Source organism: Mytilus edulis, chromosome 1 (genome assembly GCF_963676685.1).
Source record: "Mytilus edulis chromosome 1, xbMytEdul2.2, whole genome shotgun sequence".
NCBI classification, from domain to species: domain Eukaryota; kingdom Metazoa; phylum Mollusca; class Bivalvia; order Mytilida; family Mytilidae; genus Mytilus; species Mytilus edulis.
In genome coordinates, this window is record NC_092344.1 from 39,621,087 (window position 1) to 39,637,532 (window position 16,446).

The 16,446-nt window shown below is 33.5% G+C and overlaps 1 protein-coding gene across 1 annotated transcript in view; it reads left to right on the forward strand.

Moving 5' to 3' along the window:
- Nucleotides 1-614: 614 nt before the first annotated feature.
- LOC139514592 (matrilin-4-like) overlaps nt 615-16,446 on the forward strand; it is a 51,016-nt gene continuing 35,184 nt past the window's right edge. The window contains exons 1-4 of the mRNA XM_071304039.1: nt 615-703; nt 5,562-5,606; nt 6,502-6,584; nt 14,253-14,324. Of these exons, the coding sequence (XP_071160140.1) occupies nt 679-703; nt 5,562-5,606; nt 6,502-6,584; nt 14,253-14,324 (225 nt within the window). The 5' untranslated portion in view covers nt 615-678. The remainder of the gene's footprint in view (nt 704-5,561; nt 5,607-6,501; nt 6,585-14,252; nt 14,325-16,446) is intronic.

Here is a 16,446-nt window from a genome sequence, read left to right on the forward strand (position 1 = left end):
TTTGATATCCACTCTATTGACCTTTATTCCCACGGTCAGTTAAATCTCTAGCCATAGATCCTTGTGGACCCACTAGAACCTACATTATATTATGTTGTTATATTTTCGCGGTATATGGTGATTGTATCATTTTACTATCCATCTACACTTGTTTTTTTTCTTCTGGTCAATGGCTTGATTTCAGTGAAACTTTCAAAGTGTTTTTTTAAATTTAAAGACATTGTGTAGCTGCTGTTCTATTATAAAAAAGAATACCAAAAATGAGATAAGTGCAACCCTTTATCAAAACATAAACTTTTCCAAATACTACTGAAGGACGGGCGCACATTAAATTGGCAAATAGTTATGTTCACCAGTTTTCATTCAAAATAAATAAAATGTTCCAAATACATTTTTTCACTTCGCTATGTCCGCTGACCTGCAAATTTAGCGGGACAATTTTTCGCAATAAGCGTGTGCCTCTGACAGCATATAAAATAATCAGAACCTTTGGATACATTTTAGTAGTCATCCTATGTGAATTGCAAGGGCTGTGATTTTACCTAGATAGTAAGGTTAATATTTGATATATTATACAATGTTAGTCAGTTATCGTGTCAGATAAGCTTAAGTCAGGAGAAGGTAGCACTGACCTAGTACTTATTAAGTACTTTCCACTGACAAGGAATAAACAAGATTATGGGCATTGGATTAAAAACCATTTGTAAGTAAGATATTTGGTGTAACTTTATACACAACTTAAAAAATCACTCTCTTTAAGACAATAAACACGACTGTATGTAAAAAGCAATGTCAAACTTGTACTTGTCATCAATGATGAAATATTTTTCTTTAAATTTGATTGTGTAGATAAAAATTCTTTATATATACCAGGCTGATAATTTGGTACCACACACGACTTACCCAGTGATACCAGTGGCGATTGAATAGCAGCTGGATGATTATTATTTATGAAACATTTTGATTATGTTTAAATCAATTTTACGACATTTTTGTATCTTTAAATAATTACCGGTATTGGTATTGTGAAGTGTGTTTGAATAAGGCTGTTGTATTTTGTTCAAGAACGTGCTACTATTTGACAACTGAAAAAAACACAAGGTACAGCTGAGCTGGCAAGCGTTCGAACGGTGTGTGATACAATTGCCTGTTATTTAAGTGTATCAACGAGCTTGCTTAATGACACTTGACTAATAAATATATCAAGAGAAACTACTAGTGCAGACAACAGTCTGTCATAAGATTATAAAATACTAAGTTTATGATAAGTAACTCAGGTACGCATATCCCTTATGCACTGTTTATTGGGGGGGCACCAGCATTTTTTTCAATTTCGATAAGAAACAAACGGGTTTTTTTTTCAATAACATGCAGAAACAAGATTTTTTTTTTAAAATCTATGTTGGGGTATTTCTTTTTACTAATTTTCTAGAGATTTAGAAACTATTTTAATCAGCATTCCTATTGAAACCAACTGTGCTCCTCTCCTTCCTGACTTGTTCCTTTATTCATATGAGACTGACTTCCAGCAGGAACTTCTTAGGGATAAAGAAAATTATTCCGCTATATAGATGATGTTCTCTCACTAAATAATTCAAAATTTGTTCCCTATGTTGAACGCATCTATTCCAGCGGACTTGAGATAAAGGATACAGCAAAAATTTCCGCATATCTTGACTTACATCTAGAAATTGACAATGCGGGTCGGTTGAAAACAAAACTTTACTACAAAAGAGATGATATCGGCTTTCCAATTGTGAGTTTTCCATTACTATGTAGCATCATTCTAGCAGAGCCTGTTCACGGAGAATATATCTCCCATTTAATACGATATTCCAGGGTTTGTATTTCCTATTATAGGGGGTAGCTGCTCACACGGAAGTTGTTAAACCATGAGTTCCAAAACGTGAAGTTAAAATCATCCTTTCGTAAATTTTACGGACGCCATCACAAGTTGGTTGATCGTTAAGGAATATCTCTTTCACAAATGGTAGCGGATATGTTCTAATTGTCGTCCCCTTTTTCACGAATGTGACTTACCGAATTAAACTTATGTCCTGGTTTAAGGTTACATAAGCAACACGACGGGTGCCATATGTTGAGCAGGATCTGCTTACCTTCCGGAGCACCTGAGATCACCACAAGAATTTGGTGGGGTTCGTGTAGCTCAGTCTTTAGTTTTCTATGTTGTGTTTTGTGTACTGTTGTTTGTCTGTTTGTCTTTTTCTTATTTAGCCATGGCGTTGTCAGTTTATTTTCGACTTATGAGTTTGAATGTCCCTTTGGTATCTTTCGTCTCTCTTTCAATTATTTTTACATTTCCTTTTTGATCAATTATGTATTTTTTTTTAATTAACATTTAAAAAAGACCATTATGTAGACCCCATCAAATACACACACACTAACACAAACACGCACACTCTTAAACAGATGAATGGTCTGTGTCATATCTATTTACGTTTTATATTGCCATATCCGTTTTTCAACAATTTTCTAAATTTACTAATGAGTATTATTTATACGAAAAATATAATACAATGGGGGTTACTCGCCGCGATATAGCCTTTTTGTGCTAATGCGGCGTAAAGCAACCAACAATCAATCATTAATACAATGGTAACATTTAACAAAAACAAAAACAAATAAAAATGCATACACATCAATATACATATCACAATAAGTTATTTAGCTTTCTAATAAAAGATGACACCTGTCTATATAAATTAAGATTGCAATAAGATAACATAAAATAACAGATAATTTCTGCTTGATTGGATGCTTCGTATAATAACTAGGGATACGTTTTTCTCTAAAAATAACCAGTTGGGGAGACTTACATATAAAAAGATAGTGCAATTCTTCTCCTACATTTTCTTTACATATGTGACATTTTCGGTCTTCCGCCGGAATATTATGCCAATGCCCCGTTTCAATGGGAGTTTTTAAATAAGACGTTCTTAATTTTGTTATCTAAATTCTTTAATTTTCCGGGGTTTTTATTAAATAATTTTCAAAACCAAAATATATAACTAGAGTAAAATACACCTCGGGAAGATAATTGAACATCTTGATGCCAATTTGTATATATTGGTCTTGTAAAACCTGTTTTATCAGATGTTTGTAGTCAGTACTGTCATGATTGACAAACACATATCCTAGTCCTGTATCCTTAAATATTGATTCTACGTGTGACGCACTGTTCATAATTCTGTTTTGCTGAATTTGTGTACTGTCGTAAATTAGTTTTTTGTGTTCGTTGTTATTCTGTGGTTCACATGTAGAAATGTACTATTATGTTATTATACCCCCGCTTTAAAAAAAAAGGGGGGGGTATACTGTTTTACCTCTGTCTGTCCGTCAGTCCGTCCGTCCGTCAATCAGTCCGTCCCATGAAACTTTCGTCACATTTTTCTCAGGAACTACACATCCACCCTTTCTGTAATTTGGTATCAACATTTATATATGTCAGCCATACCGTGTGATGCGTTTTCAGATTCATCACTAGACAACTTCCTGTTTACCGAAAACACTTGTATGATTTTACACATGACAGCCAAGTTGAAAATTTTCGTCACATTTTTCTCAGGAACTACAATACAAGGATTTCTGAAATTTGGTTTCAGGATTTATATAAGTCAGCTATACCGTGTGATGCGTTTTCAGATTCATCACTCGACAACTTCCTGTTCACCGAACACTTGCATATTTTTACACTATTAATATTATCCACTTGCGGCGGGGGTATCATCAGTGAGCAGTAGCTCGCAGTTTCACTTGTTTATTTATGTATTTCTCTGTCCTGAGTGTTCTTGCATTTATTTGCACTGTATTCCTGTCACGTAATGTTGTCATTTTTTAATATTTTTAACATTGTCATATAAGCAGGAGGTTTGGCTAGCCATTGAACCAGGTTCAACCCACATTTTTTTTCTTAAAATGTCCTGTACCAAGTCAGGAATATGGCAGTTGTTATCAAATAGTTCGTTTCTATGTATGTTGCATTGGCGTTTGTTTTGTTGCAATTCAGTGTTTCTATTCTTCCGTTGTTTTCCTCTTATAGTTGATGTGTTTCCATCGGATTTAGTTTGTAACACGGATATTTTTTCTCTCAATCGATTTATGACTTTTGAACAGCGGTATACTACTGTTGCCTTAATCTATTCAAACTTCGTATTTCAAATTGCCTTCCAATTGTTTAGATTTGAACGCCACTGATGAATGTTATTTTTAAGAAACACACGTCTGACAGATTAGCCGTATTATGCAAAACCTTTCGGAAATGGGAGAGATTCGTTTGCGCTAAAAATGCGTCCTTTTGCGCCACAACTTTTTTCTCCAATGCTACGTTTGCGCCACCTGTTTTAAAATTACATGGTATCATTTGCGCCAAAAAATAAAATATACGATTGCGCCAATTAGAATAAAAATGACTTCCCTCCTCCTTTATTCGGACTTGAAACCGGCAGTTTACACGGCAAATGTTTCCTCTTCGGAAACATACTTTCTTCTCACTGCTGCTGCATGGGTACTTCCCAATTTTAATGTATTTAGTAGCTTGTAACAACTTCACTTTATTGTCCAAAAAGACAAACATTAAAGGATGAAATGCATAAAACAGTTAATAATAATTCCTGTGGAATGCTTCTGTCCCATTACTGATATAGATAGAGTTTCAGCCCATACGGATGGTGGGATCACAGCACTGTGTCATCAACATATGTGGCTAAAACATAATCAGCAAAAGCTTATATTTTCTTCTCTTTTGGCATATCTTGTATTAAATATTCAGCAAAGCAATAAGTTTTCTTCTCTCTCTGTACATTAACTGTCTAATGCATTTCAAGTCATTTCTCTCCAGATTAACATCTTCATGGTGAAGTATCTCCAAACATATGATACTTTTTAGGCCAAACATAAGAATAAATATTAAATCATTAATAATATTTATGATAGATATTTGTACAGGTAAATTGGCGCAAATGAGTTCCGAATATTGGCGCAATTGATACATTTGGAAAACAAAATTTGGCGCAAAAGGACTGCTGCCTCGGAATTGGGTCCTCAACGCTCTTTAATTCTGTAATTTATTTTAACATTTTGTTTATTAGAGCATCACTGACGAGTCTTTTGTTTGACTTACAAATTTTAAGCCTGGTATCTTTGATGAGTTTTTACACAATAGGTAACCATGGCATTACTGGTAGCAAAGTTAGCGAGACGAAAATAGGGAGAATTATAGAAACCTATATTTGTTATTTGACGAATTAAGTCAAGAAGAAATAAAAGACCATGGTTGAAAGGAACAAAATCAGAAAACAAAGACAATCTAACAACAAGCATAATCATGACACACACACAAAATAAAAGATGAGCAATTCGAGCACAATACAAAAAAAAACCGACGACAAGCATTTTCTGCATTATACATGATATTCGTTGTAATACCAATCATTGCAAGTAAGATTACTGCACATTTCAACTTCCTGTAAAATATAGAGTTATTGTCCGTTAAACCTAGTGGCAGGTAGAAAGGCTAGCATTACAGTCTATTTGTTTTACAGGTTTAGTTTTGGTTGTGATCTTAAACCAATATAAGCACACAGAAGGTAAGGTCATACATTTATTTTGTGTGAAACTCGTGATAGAAAAGAAACACTTCAAAATTTGGTAATGGTTTGGGAGTTTGTGATTAAACCATAAGGATGATCTGTCGACAAATAATTAGATTTGAAAACACTCATCGGAATCATTTTACCTCATCTCCCGGCAAATTTCTATTTATTTCACAATTGGTCAAACAACGAGGCCTTGATTATAACAAACAAATAATAAAAAAAAATGATCATAATTTGCAAGATGATACACTAATGGCAAAACATGCTATCATGTTGATGATCCATATTTTCATCTTAAAACTAGAAAATAAAAAGCAAAATAAAACTGGGCTATTTCGAAAATCCTGAAAGAGCGAATTTAAGACCTGCTCAACTTTAGGAGGATGTAAATTTCTGATCTCTATTGCGCATTATGGCTTACAATCCAAACTGCTGTCAGAACATTAACATCATTAATGAGAGTTTGAAAAAAAGAGAAAAAATGGACCAAAAAAAGAAAAGAGAACAATTGGGTGCTAAAATATAAGGAAGAGAGAATAATGAGCGAAACATATAAAGAATAGAAAAAAAAACCGACTGAAACATTAAAAAACACAGAAATGAAAATCAATCCCTCATTCATAGAAAACATACAAAAGTTTACAAGTATAGAAAACAAATCTGGAAAATAGATATAGAACCAATTTCTTAACAAATGTACAATAGTGATCATCATCATACATAAACTTCTGCATTGGTCTAGTTCCTACCACCCAATGAGGAAATCATAGATTTTGTTGAATTATGATCCTTTCAGTCTGTATACATTTTATTTATAATTGTACATTAAACATGCTATGCAATATTATTTGTTATCTTACATAACATGTCTACTTTCCGTTTCCAGCTAGAGGACCAGAGTGCTTAAAATGTAACACCCTTGATGACCCATTAAGTTGTACACACGTTGTAAGATGCGGTGATCATGAGGTACGTCTAGTTTACAAAGTTCTATTCGGATATACGCTTAAATTATTATTATGGTTCCTGTGCATTTATGTTTTATATCTTCAATATAACCCGGTGCATTTGTTAAAACAAATGATACAGTACCTGTTGTTATAGGCGTGCTCTATGATAAACAAATACATTTTAAAATATAACAACTACTAACTTGGCTTTGATCTGACAAACATATGCTGCTACTTTGATTTGCGGAATATTTGAACGCTTTATGTAACCTTGACGTCTCTACTTCAGAACAATAGAAATAGCATTTCTCTGAATCATTTATCCTTCCAGAGCACCTAAAATCCTCCCAGGTTTTTGGTAGGGTTCATGTTTTCTTTGTTTTGTGTTGTATACTCTTGTTTGTGTTTTAGTCTTTTTCTTTTTTTCACCACATTTTTGTCAGTTTATTTTTGACTTATGAATGTGAATGTCTCTTTGTTATACTAGAATATTGAATCTCTTTTGTATCTTTCATAATTTTTATGGTATCTCTTTGTAAGACCTAATGTAAAGCCTCATCTCCACTCAAAAATCCTTCCCCTAACATTTGACGTCATTTTTTTTTTCAAACCATGATTGTAATTCTAACTCTATGATTCTTGCAAATGGTCATGTGACACAAAAGATAAAATGTAAACAGCATTATCGCGTATTTAAAAAAAAAACTAATTCGTAATCATTCAAAGACTTGATTATTTTGAAAGGAAAATAATGGTCGATGACACAAAATCCCAACACTCAATTGACAAAATGGAAAGAAAAGGAAACTGTTGCATTTTTACACCTGTGGTTCATGTGAATGTCACGTTGAGATGATCAAAACGGTTTCGAAAGTTTTACTACTGGAAGTTCAAGACGGTACATAGAACTGAAATGAACGGACTTCTTTGGTAATTGTCCATAACGATACATTTGACTCTATGTACATACTTTTAATTGTAACTTATGCAGAGTATAAGTGTTGTTTATTCAGACGGTATGGTTTCGTCCATGAGATGGGGCAGTCGATTCCATTATCAGGTCAAAGGTCATGCCTAATTTGGTCTGTCTGATTATCAGGGATTAGGTTCTAAGATTACAATTGCAGGCTGTCGGCTTCTCACATTTGATTTGGCTGTTGAATACAAATGAGGTTTACTCTATAGAATTTGATTTCAATTTCATTTTACAGTTTTACTAATTATAATGATTTTCTGCTGTTAAACTTGAGACTTTTTGTGGAAGATTGTCTAGACTGGAAATCGGATTTATATAACTTTATTTTCATTCTCCTGCCCTGGAGACACAAGGTATTTTGTACACGACTTGTATTTCCGAAGTGTGATTACGATTAATCAGTAGAACTGTAGACAATTCTTTAAAACCTCATTGTGAATTAGTGATCTCGGACATAATATTCATTGCAGTTAAAATTCGTCATTCCAATCACTTCTTGATATTTAATATTGGATTATTATTTCCCGAAATTTGAGAACTTCAATCTGTTTTATTAAAAAGTTTCGTGATTTTACGGCTATAAAAACTTTAGTAAATAACATGGCTTATTCAACCAGACGCAACCGTCGTTCAAGAAACTGACAACATCAATATAACAACGAAGAAAATGCAACACAAAACTCGCAATGGGATATGAAAAATCCAGAAGATTGGACAGGTGCAATATTTCGGGACGAATTACGGAAGTTAGGAATTAACATTCCAAAAAGCTGTTCAAAAACAGTACTTAAACAACTGTATCTAGACAACAAAGAGCGCCTTTGCACTGATAAAATTCGAGAAGGTGCAACCGTCCCAACGGATGACCATATTATGCAACCGAGAGAAGTACTTCGAGACCCACCCACAGATGAAAGAAGTTCCGCCCCATCAACGCGCATGGATACTGTAACCGGAAACGACGTATAGCGGACTCCAATGTAAACAATATGGCCGCTTTGTTTACATCAACAATGGTAATAACGTTTACACAGTGTATGGCAAGCATGCAACCATCCGTTTCCCACATTAGACCAACTACGGATTCCTACACCAAGACCTAGGATCTAGCTAATTGGTACGAACAACGAAACGCTCCTGATGTCCCGCTTATTGCAGTTTCCGGTACAACCCAAAGAACCGCCGCACATCACAACTTCAGCCATAGTCCGTCGACAAGTGCCTTACCATTTTCTCACCATACTAGTGCCGAAATGGATTCATCAAGATATGGAGTGCGATCAGATTCATTCACCAATGTTGATATTGTGTCGCCTAATATTCAAAGAAATATTATTGAGGGTAAGGGCATTAATTTCACTACATTGCTAATATCCAATTACGAAAACCCTCAAGCACACAGTATCACTGCTGATGAAATTAAAGTTAATCTATCAAGTAAACCTGACGGGGGGTCTTAACAGGAACCTGAATATACAAGATTTTATTCAGACCTTTGGTATATATAAGTGAATCATGTGTGTGTCATATCCCGAAAGACGTGAAGAGCTTGATGCATATGAAGCAGATTTAATTCAGATCCATAAATTGTATGGAGATAAATTTTATACCTACCATAAGCTGTTCTCCACAAAGGCAGCTACACTTCTAAGAGAGAAACACATCAAGGTTGATTGGAGTAAGAGAGACCGTGACATTCTTTAACTAGTTATTGGGGGTATTAGAGTAAATACATGCACCTTATGTCATCAAGTTGATCATGCCACAGAATTTTGTGCATTGCAGTGTTCTGATAATCAGGGTATACATGTAGATAGCAACTTAGGTTACAACAAGTCAGCTAGACCAAACACGCCAAACAAGCTTGATAAACAAGGTCGTAGTAGAGTATTTTACGACGGTAAAGAAGTATGTAATAATTATAATAATGTTAGGGTTGCTTCAGAACAACATGCAACCTTCTTCACGCTTGTTCAACTTGTAGATCTACAAGTCACCCAGCACCTACATGTACAGGTAATAGACAAAACCATCAAAATGTTCATGTACCTCAAAAATATTCACAAACCTACAAAAATAACACTAGTAGCAAAGATGTCACTCAGACTAAACCTGATAACAAATCATGACTACATGTACATTTGGAAGATTATTCGATGAAAGCATCAACTCTTATCAACATAGAAAAACTTGAGCATGGGCTGCAGAATCATCCAGATATAAATTTCAGATCATATTTGATAAATGGATTAAGAAATGGTTTCGATTCTATGGTAACATATGATACATGGGATACCAAAATATGCAAATAAAATTACTCAGCTATGTCGCAATCTACAGTTGTTTCAGACTTGATTAAGAAAGAATGTGAAAAAAGTTTTGTGTATGGGCCATTTCAACATGTTCCTTTTCCTCGTTTAAGAGTAAGCCCTCTAGGGGTAGCAACAGGGAAATATTCAGATAAGAAAAGATTAATTTTAGATTAGTCATCACCACACAATGACGAATGTATGAGTGTTAATGATATGATAGACAAAAGTGATTGTTCTATGTCTTATGTGAAAATAGATAATGCTATTCGCATCATTTCAAAATGTGGGAGAAAAGCAAGTCTATCAAAGTACGACATATCCGATGCATTTAAAATGTGTCCTTATAAACCTACGCAGTGGCCACTGTTTTGTTTTAAGTGGAAATCTATGTATTATTTGTATGTGAGGCCCACCTTTGGATGTCGTTCCGGTCCTAAGATTTTTGACACTGTCTCCCAAGCAGTGTGTTAAATTGCTGAGAAAAACTATAAGGTATAGCATATCCTGCATTTATTAGATGATTTCCTAACAATTGACCATCCCGACAAAGATGGAGAGAGGACAATGGCAATAATGATGACAATATTTAAACGGCTTAACATTCCCATTGCTAGTCATAAAACAGTTGGGCCTACTACTTGTTTAGAATATTTGGGTATCATACTAAACTCACAAAAAATGGAAACCAGATTACCTGATAATAAGGTGCAAAGGATATGTAATTTTATTCGAAAAATATTACACAAATCATCTTGTACAAAAAGAGAACTTTTACAGTTATTGGGACATTTAAATTTTGCTTCCAGAGTTATTTTACCTGTAAGGTCTTTTGTTTCTTATTAGATAAATTTTTCAACTACAGTTAAAGATTTGTCTGTATGCCGTATTTGGCGAAACCTTTTCAACTTTTGATCTTCAGTGTTGTACAACTTTGTACTTTTTTCACTTTCGATCTTTTATATCTGGGCGTCACTTGTAAGTCTTGTGTGGACAAGGCGCGTTTTTGGCGTATTGAATTTTAAACCTGATGCTTTTTGTTATCTATTAATCATGTTTTTCTTTGTCTAATATGTTCTATTAATTTGTATTGTAGTCCTGTAATATTATGTTGTCATTTCAATGTTATATTTAACTTTGCCATTAAAGTGCGAGGTTTGGCATGCCACAAAACCAGGTTCAACCCACCACTTTTATTCCCCTTTAAAAGTGTCCTGTACCAAGTCAGGAAGATGGCCATTGTTATAGTATTGTTCGTTTCTGTGTGTTGCATTTTAACGTTGAGTTGTTTGTGTTTTCTCTTATTTTTGAGAAATTGAGATAAGACGTGGCACGGTACTTGTCTATCCCAAATTCATATATTTGGTTTTCATGTTATATTTGTTATTCTCGTGGTGTTTTGTCTGATGCTTGGTCCGTTTCTGTGTGTGTTACGTTTCGGTGTTATGTCGTTGTTCTCCTCTTATATTTAATGCGTTTCCCTCGGTTTAGTTTGTTACCCCGATTTTGTTTTTTGTCCATGGATTTATGAGTTTTGAACAGCGGTATACTACTGTTGCCTTTATTTAGTGCATTTCAGCACTGAATGTAGAACAGACTTGGACTTTTGATTACGTTTTTTGTCAAACTGGAATGGCATTACTATGTTTCATGAAAATGAATTTACCAGTAGCTTTGATATGGAATTATTTACAGACGCTGCGTCAACAATAGGATTTGGGGGCTATTTTCAGGGGAAATTCTTTTATTCAACCTGACCTTTGGATTTACCATCATTGACAAACAACCTTTCAATAGCTTTTTTAAAATTATATCCTATTGTTGTAGCAGCACTGCTTTGGGGGCCAGAGTGGTCTTGTAAAAAAAATATTATTCTGGTGTGATAATGAGGCCACTGTAGCTATTGTGAAAAAGGGGAGATCAAAAACTCTAGAAATTATGAAATTGATGAGACAGCTGACTTGGTGTGCAGCTAAATATAATTTTTACTTTAGTGCAAAACATGTTCCAGGTTTTAAAAACCAAATGTCGGATGCTTTGTCTCGTTTACAGATCGTCCGTTTTCACAAGCTGGTCCCAAAAGTAGAACAGAGTCCAATCATAGTTCCAAATGTATCAGAAGTAATGTGGCACTGAGTGAAACAGTTAGTAAATGATGGAATTTTTCTATTTCTGAAGGGACAAAAGTGTCGTATGAGACCGGTTATAATCATTTTTTAAAAATTTTGCTGTTAAATGGTATAAGTGTTACTGACAGCAAGCCTCATTCAGTGTCAGAAGATCTAATTGATATATTTTGCTACACATTGCTTTCAACATCTCAAACTACAGTACTCGACTATTAAACTATACATATGTGGAACTAGACATAGATGCTTGAAGGACAATATATGTTCTCCTTTCAATAATTCTAGTAACAATTTAGAGAGACTGTCCTTGTTTTTAAATTTATTAAAAGATTACAGAAACCGATCATTAAAGATCGCTTACCCATAACTTTTGATATCCTTCAACATTTATGTGTTAAGCTTAAGGAAGGATTTTTTTCACCTTTTATTGACCAGATGTTATATACTGCTTTTACAGTAGCTTTTTATGGTTTCTTACGCTGTGGTGAATTTACAATTCGCAGGTCAAAATCATTTGATTGTAACAACAATTTATGTATATCTGATGTTTTGTTTTATTCTGACTATGCTATTTTACATTTAAAGCAGTCTAAGACTGCCCCTTCAGGATATGTGTTGATATTCAACTTCACAAGCTAAATCATGATTGTTGTCCATTTAAAGATTTACACGATTATTTGATTGTAAGGAAAACCATGTTTAAATTTCAAAATAATAGTGCTTTATTTATTGACGAATCGGGTAAAGCTCTAGAAAGAGAATTTTTCATTAGCAAGTTAAAGCATCTTTTGGGTATCTGTGGATATAATCCTCAGCCCTTTAACGGACATTCATTTCGAATTGGAGCTGCTAAAACAGCTGGAAGATCTAATATTGAGGATCACTTAATTAAAACCTTAGGTAGATGGAATTCTAAAAGTTATTGTCGCTATATAAGAACTAGTAAAAATGTAATTAAAAAGGCACAACAAAAGTTATCATCACGATTCTTGTATCTATCCATTATTTCATATCCTGTGTAAAATAATTTTTGCTTCTATTCTTATGTTATACCATATAGTGTACATTTGCACATGTACAATACATACCTGTAGATATTAAACATTTGAGTATTTTAAATATCATGTATTTGCTAGTTTTATTTTAAAAACTGATTCATATGATTAAATACATATTTTATTATTTCTATCTTTCATTATCAGTGAATTATTGAAGGTGACCAAGGTGTTACACTATAAGTCTATCCCTTTACAACCGCTTTCCTATTCAATTCCTTGTGGGTCACTCAGCTGTTTCACATCTGATCTTCGGACCATTACGAAATTCACCACTGGTTAATTTCTCTTCTTATCCCAAAGTAATTAACTTTTTTTCATCTCTCCACCTTCAATTCAACCCCTTTTCGTAGCACCCTTTTGGAAACCTCTGCGTTCCAGTTGATTGGTGGAGTGTCCATGTTCACGGGCTTGGTTACCCACTATACCAAGTGTCGTCGACAAGGCCTGGAGCAACATTTTCCCAGCTGAGATACTGACTCCCAAAGGGCAAACTTATATTACATAATAAAAGTGAAACTTTATAGATAGATAGATAGATAGATAGATAGATAGATAGATAGATAGATAGATAGATAGATAGATAGATAGATAGATACTTTATCAAGCCTTTGTTATCAACAGCCTTATCAATTTGTCGAAGTACTTATGTCAGGTTTAGTCATTTGTCTGGTTCTGGTTTATATATGGTCAGTAATTGTGGTTCTTCATCTTAAAGACAAAGTGAGAGACTGTAGCGTTTGGGCCCGTGTTGTATATACATGTACATGTTTATGTTGAGTATATTTGGCACCAGCCGTTCCAGGGTTAAAGAGCAACACTTGAAAGTCATTATTATATAAGAGGATCTACAAATTTAACTTAGAGGTCTTGAGGTAATCATAAAGCACAGTAGTATCCAGGATCACAGGGATTTGTGTTAGGGGCGTCACTTGGCATTCGTCGTCTCAAATGTGCTTACATGTCATGTAGGTCTCAAGTCATCACTTTGCATCCGTCTATCAATATTACTTAAGCTGTCATTTTCCTCCAGGACGAAAGTATAAACAATATTTATGCACACAAGAAGAAAAATAACACACAAAGCGAGATATTTATCGGTAAGATATTTCGTGAACATGCTGTAAAGTGGCTTCATTTCGCCGAAAGTAAAGCTTTAAAAATTAATTTGCAGGGAGGTTTCATATGTAAACTTTTCAATATTTCTTATTTTTTCAGCAATGTTTTGTTCTAAAGTATCTAACAGATGATGGTCATACGTTTTTCGATGTCGGCTGTAAAGATAATCAGGTAGAACACCAGGAAGTATTTTTTTTTTTTTTATATAATTGTATTTTTGTTGAAGAAAGAAGTACTTCTAATTTTGGTGCATACGAAGCGATTTTCTGGATTTACCTTCACCAAGAACGCTCAAACATAAAAATGGAAATCCAATGATGTATATAATTACTTGAATATGTGAGTTTCTTATTACATAAAGGAATATAAAAAGAATAGCCAAATCCATCTAAGTTCAACTTTGCCTGATGTAGTTAGAACCTTAGTTTCTTAGCAATTCATAAATTTAACATGAGCGAATTTAAAAAAAAGTGTTGTAAATCATGTCAAAACCGACCCATTGACTATTGTGCTAATGATATCATCAGAGACAGCAGCAACGGCATCGACCAAGAGTTTTAAAATAAAATGTTGAGGAGTCGGAAGCGCTTTTCTAGATTTACCAATTATGACTCGCAAGGACTTTTAAAATATGTTGTACTTAATTTATGTAATTGAGACCCACTTATGCAGCATCTATGAATCAAATAATGTGAAATGCAAATTAACTAATATATACTTAAATAATAATACGAATATAATTAAGATTGCAAAGAGTTATGAAACGCATCAAAATGTAGGAAGTTAGAGCTATCGATATAAGTGAATCTTTCTGTTATAATTTCTTCTCATATTTATAATAAAGAATTAAAAAAAAATCATATTATAAACCCACTTGTATAGTGGTTTTTAAAATTCGAAATTACTTGTAAACATACGATTGTTCTAAAAGAGTTTGGAGTAGGTTCGAAAAATCTCAATGCCTAAATGTTAAGCCATTTTTCTATTTACAAAAATAATAAAAATAAAGAGATGTGGTGTCATTGTCAATGAGACAACTATCCACCAAAGTTCGGATGAAGTGGATGTAAGATTACTTATATCTGTCAATTTCTCATGTTCGTCACTTGAATAAAAAAAAAACGAAATATGTTTCTCTAATTTTAGACTTTTTGTGTTAGCTTAGTTCTTTTCTTCTACTGTTTTCGGGTTTTTGCACCTGAACTTGTCCGCTTCATTTCTCAGAAATCAAAAGCCGAAGTACTAAAAACTTTAGGACATGCAAGCCCTTATTCCCTAAATGCGTTAAAATGTTGAAATTCTCTGATAGTGAGGTAAAAAGGTGTATTTAGAGCGAATCCAAAGTGGTATTAGGTCAGCTATAGTAACCGTTCGTGTATTTTTTAGGCGTGTTAAAAACGTAAAACAAAAATACCGAACTCCAAGGTAAATTCAAAAATGGAAAGTCCATAAAAACTGACAATATCAAACATTAACAATCAACAGAACGAGTGAAAAAACAACTGTCATATTCCTGAGCTGGTACAGGCATTTATTCTGAAGAAATATGGTCTTATAGCTAGATAAACCTCTCACTTGTATGACAGTTTTTTATAGTTCCGTTTTATTGACAAAATTGAATGACCAACATTATCAGACATAATATTTGCTAAAAAAATATAATTCCAATTAAAATAAATATCGAATTCAATTCGATAATAACATTGAAAACTGCAAAAAAAAGAGAAGAGAAATATCTGTTTATGCCCCCGTCGCATTTTGGGAACTGTAGTGACCTCAACTTTCATATGGAATTTAATAAATTTAAAATGGATGTGATTTCAATGTTGGTTAAATTCCGTAAAAGATTTATCTACAGTTTTTGTAAAAATGACCCTATCAACAGTATATCTAATTTTTAGCATTTTTGCCAATTATGTCTGTTTGTTTTGCTCACACATTATTGTCAATACAATTGAATTCTATGCGACTGTCATACAAGTGAAACCTTTAGTTAGCTATAAAACCACAATTTTCTACACCAGGAAATGCCCGTACCAAGTCACGAATATGACAGTTTTTTTCTATTCGTTTGATGAGTTCTCTATTGTTTTTATTTTTTGTAAATTTTTTTCTATTATATATTATTTAGTCTATTTCTTTCTTTTATTTATCATTTAGTCTATTTTTTCTATTATTTATTATTTAGCCAATTTCTGTCTATTATTTATTACTTAGCCTATTTCTTTCTATTATTTATCATATAGCCTATTTCTTTCTATTATTTATTATTTAGCCAATTTTCTTTCTATAA